The sequence below is a fragment of the Varroa destructor genome, unplaced genomic scaffold (genome assembly GCF_002443255.2).
Source record: "Varroa destructor unplaced genomic scaffold, Vdes_3.0 BEIS01000004.1, whole genome shotgun sequence".
Classification (NCBI taxonomy): domain Eukaryota; kingdom Metazoa; phylum Arthropoda; class Arachnida; order Mesostigmata; family Varroidae; genus Varroa; species Varroa destructor.
In genome coordinates, this window is record NW_019211457.1 from 14,698,418 (window position 1) to 14,712,919 (window position 14,502).

The following is a 14,502-nucleotide window of genomic DNA, read 5'->3' on the forward strand; positions in this document are numbered from 1 at the left end:
TATATATGAGCAGTATACAAATGAATGAGCGATGGTTGTGGCGAATTAGGTGATGGCCAGGTTCACAATATATGGATGCACAGATTTCTGTTCTATTTTGTAATTATCTAGCTTATAATAAGACTGACCATTCCCAAATAATCCATCTCAAACATACTTATCGATTCGTAACTTGAGTTACTTTCAAGAAGCAACTTTTACCTAGTTTGCGATGGTACAGAAAGGTACCAACGCAACAGCATATAGGAAATATGTCCTCGTGTAAACCATATGTGTTTAAACCAGTTAGTCCTATATGAAGTTTTCGTTATTTAGTTCTTCTATGATATAGTAATTCTCTAAATTTCGCTAGCGAAAATTTGCTTACGTGATTATTATAATGCTCCTCCTTCTTTTTTCCTGCTTATCGTATTGCTCTACCTGTGTTAGCTTAGCACATAATCACAAAGGCGGCTGTAGTGGACACAATCCACAGGACAATCTTGGCTCTTCGGTGCGATAGCAGCAGCTACCGATGAAGTCAGACGGGCTTATGAGCCGTCAACCTCGGGGTGCACACGAATGAGCGATGGATCAGATCGTGGTCAGTCACGTCCAATATGTCGTTAAACTAATATCACTAGCAACGAGACAGAATGGCAAAGTGGCGGCAGGAACGGCGAGACCGTTGCTAATGCCGCAGCGTTTACCGCTGCTGCTGTTGATGCGACTGTTAGATGAACTTGTGACGCAGATGAAGCCGACAAAGGCAGCCACCACGATGGTAGTGCCGGCGCCAAAAGAGAAGGCGACGCGACGTCGCTACCCGCTTTCCGCAAAGCGATACTCAATCACGCACGCCGACGTCAACGAACAACGGCACATCGTTACGGGATCTTACGAGAGGTGGTAAGAGCGACAACAGCGGCAGAATGCAGCAGCAGGTGTCTGGTTGTTGTAGTTACAGCCGCAGCTGTCGTTGATGTACCGTTAATCCACGGCGAAGTCTGGCAAGAGCCGGACTTCGCCGCCCGTCTCCCTGAAGCACGCTTTCTCGGTTAGATGTACAACCGTATATCGTACAACAAAAACGGAATCGATATCGACTTCAACTTCACCGACAGCGTTATAATAATATAACAATCAGCTCCAAAAGAGAATCGTTAAAGGAAACTGATCAAGACGGGCTATCAAACTGATAAACGGGCGCCAGGACCTCGACAAGACGACAATAACAAAAATAACAACAGCAACAAGAACAACTGGACAACTTACTAAGAAAACGACCACGAAACAGGATAAAGGAGAAAGAACGATCTAAAGGCCGTTCAATGAGCGGGTGTGAAAAAACGACGTGCGAACTGTACTACAACAGCTACTGAGCAGAAATACGCCCCTTCTTAACACTAAAGCTGTTACGCGTATGCCATGATAATGCTAAACGGTCAGCACCCACAGTTTTTGCCAGTTCTTGCACTTAGCGGTGTACAATACAAGGCAACGTCGATGCAACGAGAACGTGCTGATGATAGTTCAAACAGAAACGATCCGTTTGCAATTTTATACGACCTTCTATGCATAGAGCAACAATGATGACCACTTTATATGCAGCCGGCCATAAGGATAAATGGTTTGCAAGATAACGAAATACGGCAACTCTATGATGTATGGGTTGCAATGATATTCAGGCAATCTAAGCCGCGAATTGTTGGAGTTATCAAAGCTATATATATATATATATATATATATATCTATATATATATATGTTACTTCGTGTTTACCTCGAAAAAAATATGTACTGACGCATGTTTAGTTGGTAGTATGGAGAAGCCCTTAAGTTTTCAGGTCCATATAGGCTTCACACGAAACATACATTTTCATGCAGATATTTGGTGGATTAATCTGCTTCATAGTGTAAAGACTTTGACTAAACTATCTACCAGCTGGACTGACATCTTCTCCAACACGAATCTATAATAAAAAAAATCTACACTTAAGTCTAGGTGATTTGCGCTGATATTACGGCACCGTGAAGTACGAACTTCTCTAGGACGAACCTGCACGTAAAGGTCGTTATGTACGTGGAATAATTGGGCTTTACAGGCAAACTGATTATAGAAGAACGCCTTTTTTAACGAAGCATAAGCTACCAAGCTTAGATAACCACCAGAAGCCCAACTCTGTAGTAGCTAATACAAGCTGGCGGATGATCCGTGTTCTTCCAACTGAGATCTTCGCACGAGCAGTATGTTGGATATGTATATGAAGAATAAACAGCCATATTCCGCTGACGAATTGACAAAATTCTCATAAAGCGCAAAACGCTTGTCTTTTAAATTTCAATGAAGCAGGTGAGTGTTGCAAAGCGCTCCCTTTGTGCGATCGTAATTACTAGTCGTGACTGGGGCTAACAGAAGTAAAGGTTCAGGGTCACTGGGGAATCAGATATGTGGACTTCGGATCCAAGATGTTCGTTGTGCAAAAGCAGCATCACTATCGAATTAGGATAGAGAAGGTCAGAATTTGTTCGATGATCAGTGACCGTTGGGACATTTACGAAAATAACGCTACAAAACGTCTTTTTCCGTTTTCCTGTTCGTGAATGTTCAATTAAAAATGAGACCAATAGATACGCTCAGAGGTTCTTGCTAGGTTATCAACTTATATTCACACGGACCATTCAATTAATCACATGGAACTTAACAGAGCTAAATACTTATCACGCTTCATAATCTATCTTTGCAGCTTTGCCTATTACGGCGAGAACCTTTTCTTTCTATGTTCTGATCTTTGGACGAAGATATATATCGTAAATCGCTTTCCGTAGCAATGGTCAAAAGAAACTCGTAGGAACACCGTAGAAATTGTATCTTTCACTCAAATTAATGGTGCAAACGACGCCTAGCTATGTTTGTTTGAAGCAGTGATTTATTCAGCACATAGGACATAGTGCTCTTTATCGAGGCATACGTAGCACGTCTATGTCGGCAGATTCTTATGACTAAATCGGTATTTAACCCACGCATTCATTTTACTTGTGTTCGGGTACGCAGGAAGCTCATTACCAAATGAGCTTTTTTTTTTATACGAGTACGAGAAAAATATAAGATATATGTACGGGTTCAATGTCGACTAGATGTCCTTGTTCAGATACGACGCATCATTCATTGTCATCTGATGAACTAATGCCTGACAGCTTAAATTCCACCGGACGTAAAACGCGCACAGACACACAATAAAAGCTTCACCTGCTAGTGATGCGGTGGTCAGCATTCAAGCTATTATCATCTATGCAAGACGAAAGAATCGTTTAATCCGATAATAGACGACGCCAGTCGGCATCGACTAATTTTTTTCACGTTTGACATTACATGGCAATACATGTAATGTCGCGTCTTCGTGCAGCTCGGTGCGGCAATACGCAACTAATCTAATCCGTGCGAGTACTTTTAGCCGAGCAGGTGCAACATGTTTGGTGAAAATCGCAACGAGTAGAAGAAACAAAATTGCACCTTCTGCGCCTGATACACAGTGCAATAAAGTGCGAAATCAAATAAACAAACGCCCATGCCTATGCAACGATGGGACACCCAAAAAATGATAACCCCAGCTGTTTTCTCGAGGACGATTTCAACAGCAGCCACGAACGTTCGCGACACAGTATCGTATTGTAATAAGTAATGCACAGTCAGTCAGTGCAATTTGTCTTGTCAGATTACGAAACAATTCAAGAGATGAACGACGATTACTGATCCGCGTATGCCCACTAAATAATCTGATGTGATCAAGAACTGGGTTCAACCCAAGCCATCCACTCATAATAAGAGTATGAATGAGCTTTATTTCTATGTATATTCATGTGTATCATTTGTATGTATTTATTTTCCGTGGAAAGTAATTTGCTTCTGAAAATCTAACGCGAGAAAGTTCTTTTGAACCCATTTTTTTAAAATCCTTGATCGTTTTCCCGCACTGTAAGAAAGATAGCCAGCAGTTAATACCACACACTTAAAGAAGATGTAACATTGGAACAGCGCGGACAAACAATTTGAAACGTAGGAAGCTTCGAATCGCCCAACGACTTGCAGCAAACTACAATACACGGGCAATCTACATATTCATTGAAGTAAAATAAACGTTTCATATTAATAGCTAAAAGGAAATGATAAACTCAAAACAAACGATTACAATCGAACATGACGCCGATTACCTTTCGCCATTTTTGCCTGCTAGCATTTATTCGGTCCACTTCATCATTACCATTAGAACCAGCAGAATGTAGCAATTCGATTAGGGCATCTTCTCACACGTCCGACGACTTACACGATAAACACGAAAATCAGCTTCCTTTCTTCTCCAGCACCCGACGCGACCGATAGCGCGGAACTCTGGCTAACTATAGAAACGTATCACGCGACACTTTCTGCTAATATTTTAGTTGTAAGTTTTTGTCTAGACGAACCCATATCAACGATATTTTTGACATCATCTCAATATACCGATATCTATGTGTGTATATGTAATACATATAGATAATCTAAAACAAATTATTGCTTCGGTTCAACCGTTGTAACTGCTCAGCTGATCAACGCAACAATGACACACGTTTAAGCGTCGCCAAATGTTCCGTCGTCGTGCCACTGATTATTGTTGTTAGATTGCCGGTGTGTCTGTGACGGGCATTGGTCTTAGAAATCAAAATACTCAAAAACACGCCAGGCTCAGTTTAAAATGATGATCGTAGCCTCCTGCTCTACTGCAATGCGCAGCATCTTCTACTTGGGGCATCTGCATATATGTACATATAAGTATCGAATGAGTCGAATCACAAATTATGCTGAAAGTGACACCAAGTTATAAAAACACTGTCTTATCTACAAAGGCTGATACGTGCGTTGACTTTCGCAGCCTTTTATCAGGCAGATTGTGCTGGTATCCTTAGACGTAATTCTCCAGATCCCATTATATTAACATCTTTTATGCAATTGTCATAGATATATATATATCGAACCTATCAAGACAGTCCACGGTGTTGAATATCTGCCGGCAATGAATTCGCCGTAAAATTTCAATATTATATAATGTTAAAGAAATGTTATATATACGCCCTATAATCCATCACTGATGACACTCGTGTCATCAGTGATGGATTTTTATTGGATTCGATGGAATTTCTTTATATGCTGACAGAATATCTCTACACTACAATAACACAATGAACGGTTTCAATAAAGTTAATATTACTATTATGTTACAGCATAACATATAACAATAATATTATATTATAAAAACTCTCAATGGTATATATTAGAGTTTAAAAATTATGAAGTTCGTAGGTTCACTGAATTAAACAAGCCTATAACGCCATTAACTAACTGCCATTTGAAAGTTACCATTTGCAAACACACATTTACTTGTGTATACAAACACACAGCATGGAGGCATGTTACTATGTCAAGACCATAAATCCATATTGTAACCTTTCAACAAGGCCGATCATGATATCGCCGAATAAGGAGTTACGGATACGTGGATGTCACTTGTGCCGAAGTTCGCAATATGCACGAGATTCTCAATCAAAAGACGTTTACGTTGTAGAGGAACAGCTCGAAGGAACCAGAAAACAATACCGGCAGGGTTAATACAATGATTGGATTGCGGCACTCTAATGCCAATGTGTCCGAACGTTCGTTAATTTCCAGCCGCAGGCCGTCGTCATACATTCGTTTACACAGCTGTTACAACGCAATGACGACGTTTTCGACTGAATATAGTCCTCTAAAACGAACGATGAAGCCGTAGCGAATACCAAATATTAACACCACTTCGGAGTACTAATACATGATTTGGGTGAACATAATCACGAATAATTATGTAAGCCAACCAAAATCGCTGCCAACACAACTGTATAAAACAGGCGGTAGGAAAAAAATTGTTGAATACGTTTCATTTGGAAATTCCGAAAAAAAAAATTTAGTGTGTACCCAACAGAATACACTTCTGTACATATTTATATGAAGCTCACATTAGCCTTTTGGATTTATTCGTATATGTTTGATTTTTTGAAAGCTGATTACGATGATAGTAGTCGTGCTTTGATATTATATGTCAAAATCATATGCTAGGGCAATAGAATTTTACTGTATTACGATACAGATTTCACAGTTGGCTTTGGTATGACGACTGCCAACAGTTATGTAATAGTTACCCGTTAGGTCCGAAGGTTAACGAAGTATTCTCATTAGAGAAAGGTAGCACGTAGTATAACGTCACTAAAACCCGAGGTGTTTTCCTTTTTCATCGATGAATGTCACATGGTAATATAATAATAATAGTACTAATAATTATTATAACTGTTATGATTATATGTAAATGCTGCAACTACTTTTTGCGTACACAGCGAAAACTCTAACTGTCAGTGAATCTGGGTAATTCATTTTAAAGCTGAGCCCACAAAGCATTTGGCGTCTTTGGACCGCTCGAGTTATTTTTTAGCAACGACCAAACGCCCAGAACTCACGTTTCTTCTCAGGTCGATATTCTCTCAACGATGCCTTCTAATAGGTTATTCAATTACTACCGTTCAGTTGTCACTCACAATGACGTGCTGTCATGGAAATTTCAGCAGATAGTAACAACGAAACGATGTAGAGTTATTACTCCGTTATTACAAAATATTACAAATTAGCGTTTACGTTACTTATTTATAGCACACAAACTATTTGCACTATACAATAATACCCACTTTACCATTAAATGACGCAGAAAATGCTTAGCGTCGAAAGGGCACTTTTTCACAAACAAGATGGCGCACCGTTCTTCATCGCAGTCAAACAGACACTAAAATGTTGGTTACATATTTCCGATAGTTATATGAAATGATTTACTACAACCTAATCTAGAGCCGCCTTTTACGACACATGCCATCGCACAAACTAACAGACTCCAGCGATAACTGTCTCGATAACGACTTCCTTCTAATTTACATCGAATTATAGCACAGTACGAAGCTGCAGATATTGTCTCGCTTTCAGTGTTCAACAGCGTCTAGTCCCACGTCAGCCAAGCGAAACAATCCAGTGATAAGGAAAATTCGTTAGTTGATTTTTTAACTGCATTCTCTGACATCAAACCGAACCGAAGCTAGACAAAGGTCTTGGGTTCGGTGCCCTGACTCGTCCAAGTAGAGTGTTAATGCAAACCGATTGGTTCTGCCGTACTGTGAAGTCGCGAGCCAAAATAATCTACCGATGAATAGCGGATAATGGGAGGCTAACCGTCAGTTTCGTGAGAAAAGGCAATTCGATGTGATTTTATATAATGAATAGTGACAGAAACGAAGGACATAGTATCTGATTCAATAGGCTTGGTTGGTTAGCTGGTTCTAGGACAAAACAACCGTGGAAACAAATAAATACTAACGATTCTAGACGTAAAAAAAACTCGTTATCAAGAAACGTAGCCAAATTTAGCTAGAGGTCTCTTAGTCCTTTCTTGTTGAAAATACTTAATTGTGGCAAAAACTAACTGGACAGAATCACTTTTAACATAAAGACCGTACGGGCAAAATAGCAAATGCCATATTTTAAAAGGTAATCATTCCGTTGTCAAGGCTTTAATGCAACAACGTTTTGATGAGATCCTGTTACAGTGATCAGGGAAACCGGCCGACTGCGTTTTGCATTGCCAGGAAACGTGTAACCGATGTCACGTCGCAATCGTTTTGTTTGCTTGTGCAAGTAGCGGCTTTGCATAATACTAAATCGACTAGGTTTCATAAAATTTATTAATAACTTATTAGTGCAAGTATATTAATTATTTGTGCTGGTGGCAGGCCCGTTGCTGTTATTTTAAATCAACTATTACCACTAGATTAAAAGCGACAAATCTCAGGTGCGGTACTACTGCATCGTAGTATATGTTGTTTTTGAACTCACCGAGGGTCAAGTCGTGATGAAGTGTACGTGAGGAAAAGCGGAGGCACAGCAAAAATGCGGTAAGAGGGCTTATTGCATTTCATAAGCAACTTAAAATACATCTTCCTAGTAATCTTTTAACTAATCCGCAGTTACAGATTCCTCTGTGTGTAGTCAAGAATATAGCTATCTATAAACATCTGCTGAGCTGAGAACACGTAGACATGTGCTGGATAGAGTCGATATTCCGAGTTTATTGAATCAAGTTCCATTGGAATAAAAAAATTAGTAATCGATAGTATTCTTGAAACAGGTTAAAATTTCCACAATAAATTAATAATAATACAATAATAATAAGTTGTAGACGATACGATAATCTAACAGAAATAATTATATTCAAATTATAGTATTTTAATGCAACATCACCGAAAACAATACTTTTGAACCCTAACAAGATATAATGCTAGCTGACTATATTATACCCAACGGAGTAGCCACTCAAGTCAAAACATAATTTCAGAATCGCTTACATTGTACAATATGTAGCGATTCAATGTATTCTAAACTGTGTGCCATACCTGTACATTTGTATGATTCGCCTCTATTCGCAATGTATCGGCAGTACCCACTAAGTACCTGTCTTCTATAATTAGCTAGTCGACAAACCTATACCTCGCGTTTCCTACTTACCCTGTCTTAAGGAGGAGTACAAGAAGACCAACAAAGGTACTGTTATCCTTACAGCTAGGTCATATGCCAGAATTTTTACGTTCGCACGTTTTCACGCTGATCTCATACGATTATCCCGTCGCCGTGAGTGACGTTCTAGTTGTAGCTCGCTTGGGCATTTATTATTGCCTCACTGCGTGCGTTAAGGCCACCCAGCTCTATATAGACCCTTAGTAAAGTTGAACCGGTCATAGCCAACGAAAATTCTTAGTTTGATTACTATCAGTTTTTTCTCCATTTTTGCCGTGCCTAGTCGCCGAAGCCGGTGGGAAATAAGTGTGCCTTTAGTGCTAAGAACATGTGTTTGTTCATTGCTTTCAAATCGGCCAGGTCTCTCGTATAGTGGTATTCTTATTCCTCGACCCTATTCATTTAAGCAAATCATCGTTCAGCTTAGATTTCCGAAATGGCGATACGGTGACAATATATTAGTTGACATGACACTGCAGATATTAATGAGCTTTTCTCAGCTCGTTGCGGCCCCAATAAAATGCTTCATTTCGCTTTTGGATCAGATGTGCAGGGCGAGATGAAAAACGTCAATCTTCTGCTCAAACAACTCGGCAAAGGGAGAATTTTCGCTTTCGTTATTACCGGCATTCCTGCAGGACCTTCTAAGCATCCGTGTAAGATCATAATGTCTTACTGGCTTGTTTCTTTTTCTGGTTTTAGCGCTGTCACTCGCGCACCTCCTCTACGTTGGTCAGATGTTTTTCCGCACCCCTCACCAATAGCAGCGGTACCAGCCCTTTCATACAGAACGACAGCGAAGAGGACGATACAAAACTGCCGTTCGTGCATAAAACGCACATACTTTCTCCACCTATAAAGGTTCAGCCTCATCAACACGGTTAAGTCAATGAGGTCGACAAAAAACAGAATTCCAGACTCACATCCCTGGCATTTTTTCCTTGCCGGCACTCGGTGTTGCACGAAGTCTCCGCTGCTATTAGCAACGCAGTTGGTGTTAGTACGGGCTACTTAGAAATGGACGCGACTCGATTGTTCAAGAAAGTGTCGCCAGCTACGTATTCTGGAATAACCATCACCGAGTTGGTAGCAAAACCCAGAAATCGAACAGTTCCACCCGCACTCTACTGGTTCACAGCTGCTTTTGGCTTGCCCTTTTCTGGCCGCTCCCCTGGTTGCCCCATAGACAATGCCCAAACTGTATTTGCCGCTAAACGTCAAGACTGCTAACGCGCCAAAGCGGTGGACGCCTGTGTGTTGCAGACGTTTGATATGCTCGCTCCGTTCGATCTACTACAGTCTGGCAGCATATTCCAGTGCCACAACGGTGCCACGGTGGCACCACAACAGTGGAAGCGGCAATACGTTTTTTTGGAAAGCAATTTGCGAAATTTGCAAGGTGTATTTATCGAGACAGTACTGAGGTTGGAGTTTTGTTTATCCAGGCAAAACAAATACTTCATTAAAAATTAAGGATTTTTGTAAGGAAGGTGTAGCAAAACAAGTCCTGATAGAACGTGTGATCTGGATTCAATGACGGTTGCGTTCTGATCCCATAGAAGAAATATTGTACTATGGATTTGATGTGTGTCCCAGTGATAGCTTAGTAGCTAACGTATTTTCCTGCTAATATATTAGGGACACGTTGTGGTCTAGGTTCGTATTGAGAACCAGCCATCTGATGGAATGCCTAACGGCAATACCGGACGTAAGAGATTAGACGCCTGTACATAGTCAAAATACGCTGTCTACCAGTATATCGCCTTGATGGCCGAATCATTGTATCAAGTGTTTAATAAAAGAAAACCGTGATACAGTAGACGTCAGCTTTTATTAAGAAGCATTCACGTGGCATAAATCTTCATTACTAATACTAAAATGACGCAAAAAATACGCGAATCGTATACATCGACACGGGTGGAGTACTTTCATAAACCAACCGTTGTAGCTACAATCTGGAGGCTATTTAATATTTTCACCAACCAATACATATGAATATGTATTTCGTACGCCTCAACGCACAGAAAAAAGAACCAAATAGTTATTTTCTCTGTGAATGAGTTTCTCTATATCAGGATCCATTACTTTGTATCGAACCCATAGCAGTGCACCTTCCTATAATTGGATCCCGCTAAAAGCGCTGCTCCGCCTTTTTCCCGTCGTACCGCAATATTGCACTCTTCGAGCCCATTCTAACTATTCAACCTCTCCCGTTACTTTTCATACAGCCAATATTAGCGCTGTGGCACGCTCGAGTTCCGAGGTTTCCCGCCAATTTGGCGGGCTTTTCACCGTAATCAACAAATATGGATGGCCAGGCGCAAAGTAAACGGCCGAAAAGTGAGTATAAATTTTACGATTTCAGCATTGTTTTTGACGTCATCGACTGTCCTATGAAGTCGCAGAGACTCGGCAGGTCACAGAGAATTTGCTTCCCGAACGAAACTTCCATTATTCCAAATTTCCGCCACTCGATTTGGTAGATAACAGCAAAATGCCGTAGTGCAGCGGTTCTCTACAATTTTGTCATGTTTGTCTTATCTTACGCAAACCACACCCAGGGGCTATCTCACGATGGACGTGGAACGACTATTGCTGCAATAACTTTGTGCGCATCAATTAACGCCTGTTTATGATTTGTCATAGTCGTTCGTTAATAGCTGACATCCTCTGGCTGTGGGCGCGAATCTGGGCTGAGACTGTAATGACATGAACAATTACTTCGGCAGTACTAACAACACTGTGTGTTCGAAATATCGTAGTTTCTTTATGGCAGTGATATAATATGATAGCGATAAGTTGTTTGATGTTTTTGTTGTGGTTTGATCCCGTTAGCGACTAGTTTGGCGCCATCGAATAGATCAATCTAGAGTGCTAGCGCACAGAATTCTAAGTGTACGACTAGTGTAAGGCTAGTTAGCCTCTTCTTGTTTAAAGAATTAATTGAAGATTGTTGCGGTTTAGAGTGACGAATTTCCAACATAAGTGACCGCATTTGTGAAAAATGGGTACGAGCTTTCTCTCTTAAAATTAGAATTAGGAGGGTTTTGTACATACTGCTTGAGCTAGTTTACTTACTGATTGTGCATTCCTTTTTCTATTGAGTCATACCAAGGTTTGTCATTGACAGATATTGCATGCATCAATAAGTTTTTTTTTGGGGGGAGGGGGGTATTTTACATATAGGAAAACAGTTTGTAATGCCGTGTATCCAACAGCTAAGAATATTTACTAATTATTGTTGGGTACTAGATAAGTTCCATAATGATGGAAGTCCACTGAAGCTTTTTTAACTGATGTCTTAGAAGTAAGCACATAGTGGTGGTAATTATTTCAATGTATGTCGACACTGAATGAATTGCTGACAAATAGATTACATGTCTATTCTACTGCGGTTGTAAAGTTGACAACATTTACATATTTTGTCTTAGGCTATTCATCGTGAAGGATTAGTTATTTTTCAGGCGTAAAGCACTTACCATGAAAATCGATACTTTGTGTGTAAATTCGTTATATTTAAACTGCTGCAAGTACCTGTCCCATTGCTGCATTACTCAGCGCAGGGCATCTGACTCCGGTTGGTTAAGGGTATTGCAGCAGAGCGTCGACCATAAAATCATTTCACCACCACGTGTTTTTTGATGACATTGCGCCACATTCGTCAGAAAATCGAACTACGTGAGATCTCATGTTATTCTACTGCAAGGTTATTATGCGATCATATACATCAATATTTCTCAAGGGTATAACCGTCTAACCATAACAAACTCAACACCATGAAAGAGCCTGGATAAAGAGTAGTTTATTGTTGATAGTAGGGTATACTGTAAACAGCTGACTGCTCTTATGAAATATTTACGAATACAATTGCATAATGCGTGTATGCTGTATCTTTTGCTAAAAACCTTTTCATTTGAAAACGGAGCCTGTATAAGGAGGGTTAAAATTATCCCACTTACTTCTGCTTATAATAAACTTAGATCAGTTTATTGCTCGTTAGCAACTCAGTCATCTATGGGCTCTGGGCGTCAAGCTAGGACACATACCCGTTATGTTAAAACGCTAATTTTCACCATTGAGTACAGATCGATGGAACAATACAAGCAGTATCATATACTAGCTTTACATTATTAGACGTACGAATAACTAGAAAAGGCTGAGCTGCTATAAGATCTTGAAGCTTACCTAGCCCGAGTGAAGATTCTGGTTGAAGTTAGCTTGAATGCTGAATCTCACGAAAAAACAGCTTTCGTCTGGAGTTCGTTGTTATTGATTGACCAAACTACGTCTTTGATTTATGATTAGCAAACCTGTAGGTGCGTTAATAGCTCATAAAGTTTGGTGACGTGTAACTGATCTACTTGGCCACTTCACTCGCATCGTTCCGCAGTCTTACGCGGTCACCCACATGCGCCGTTCGATGTACAAGGGATCATCATTTCACAAGTAAATATAAGTGCTATTTTAGAAATCTTAATCCATGTGTCTTATCAATAAAGGGTCTAATAAACAGAATTTTTAGTCACTAGTGCATATACAGTTTTTAACGTACGAGATATCATATACTTGGTGGATGATAGGTTATCTGTTTAATAATTTATATAAGCGTCAAGATACTTCCACTAGGCTTAATAATGCTGCTGCAGCATGAAACAAGCAGATTAAGAACTGAATCGTACTTGTACACGTCGGAACGTGTCACCTCACAGTGCTTGAAGTGTTTTACTTCACAAATGTTGTATAATAACTTAATGGCTTTAATACATGATCTAACTTACCTGCATCTTGCTAAGCGATTGTATTTCATATATAATAGTAAAATTTGGTTAAAATGTAAGGTTTGAGTGTGAAAGACTAAGCTTCAACTTTAACCTGCTAATAATTATAATAAAAATACAAATAATGAATCTAACTAACTAAAGCTAAACTGAAAGCAAAATACATGGTTATTCGTTAGCTAAATTCAACCTCAGCGGTTATTTACTTGGTCATTGCGTGCGTAATATGTCCGCATCGTCCTTGAAGCTGTAAACATACTTGCGTCGTTGCAGTCCATTTTCGTTGCTAGCGGGGCGAGAAGCCTTCAGGGTGGAGCCCTCTAGCGAATCAAAGCATGTCTGCATCCTATAAGTTGGCCACCATTTGCATTGCCAGTCATCTCTAAAGTATACCAAGGTAGGCCTATGCTACGATCTACTAGCTTGTATGCTGTTATACCTTTGTCGAGTTTTCCGATAGCGCGTTAAAACCGTTTGACGTATCGTCTTGCCTATTGGTAGCGAACGTATGCGGAAATAAACAGGTAAACAAATATTATAGACTGTAGCTTCTTCAGTTTTTATTATTATTAATATTATTATCATTGAATTAAATAACATGTTTTATAGTCAAGAATCCACAAACAAAATAGAGAGATGTTGTTAATCGCCTCAACGCTGCTGCACAAGATAAAAATGCGAGTGTCGTTCGTTTCTTAATAGGAATACGGTATGCTACGTTTACGAATGATGCTGCTTTCCAAACAAGTTTTAACTACAGTTGGAATAAAATTATGTATTAATATAAATATAATCAAATATATATAATAATAATCATAAAAGTATATTCACTTGATGTACATGAGCAACAAGAAAAATCAAGGAAGAAAAAGTAAAATTTAAAAGCATAAATACTGTATTTTTTTTTTGGAAATGTTTTCCCCAGTGAAGAAAGGTAAATCTCAATAATGAGTACTCCACCAGCTTTCACCAACATGGCGCTTCTAGGCTATTGATAAATGAGAAGGCACAAGATCCTTTTTTACTCGTAAGCAAGGCGTTTAATTAAAGGTCTCATTTGAGCGAGACCGTCTGTAGCGAATTTCGCTCAAGCCTTAATTGCCCCCACCTGCACTAAAGCTTATAATAAG

General features: G+C 39.7%; 2 protein-coding genes across 6 annotated transcripts in view; one reads left to right on the forward strand and one right to left on the reverse strand.

Annotated features, from left to right (window-relative positions):
• The window catches only part of mmy (UDP-N-acetylglucosamine pyrophosphorylase mmy), a 33,239-nt gene extending 26,367 nt beyond the window's left edge, over window positions 1-6,872 (reverse strand). Inside the window, exon 1 of one of the 2 annotated variants that reach the window (XM_022801977.2) lies at window positions 6,725-6,872. In XM_022801977.2, coding sequence (XP_022657712.1) covers window positions 6,725-6,732 — 8 coding nt within the window. In that variant the 5' untranslated portion in view covers window positions 6,733-6,872. Of the gene's footprint in view, window positions 1-4,189; window positions 4,344-6,724 lie in introns of those variants that run through there. The other variant, XM_086986273.1, reaches the window with a different exon arrangement.
• Window positions 1-14,502, forward strand: part of Cdc50 (cell cycle control protein 50A) — a 49,404-nt gene that overhangs the window by 12,804 nt on the left and 22,098 nt on the right. Inside the window, exons 1-2 of one of the 4 annotated variants that reach the window (XM_086986280.1) lie at window positions 7,027-7,975; window positions 10,823-10,934. The exons of 1 other annotated variant lie outside the window; for it this stretch is intronic. In XM_086986280.1, the coding sequence (XP_086842406.1) occupies window positions 10,901-10,934 (34 nt within the window). In that variant the 5' untranslated portion in view covers window positions 7,027-7,975; window positions 10,823-10,900. Of the gene's footprint in view, window positions 1-7,026; window positions 7,976-9,860; window positions 9,994-10,822; window positions 10,935-10,966; window positions 11,603-14,502 lie in introns of those variants that run through there. 2 more of the 4 variants (XM_086986281.1, XM_086986282.1) reach the window with 2 other exon arrangements.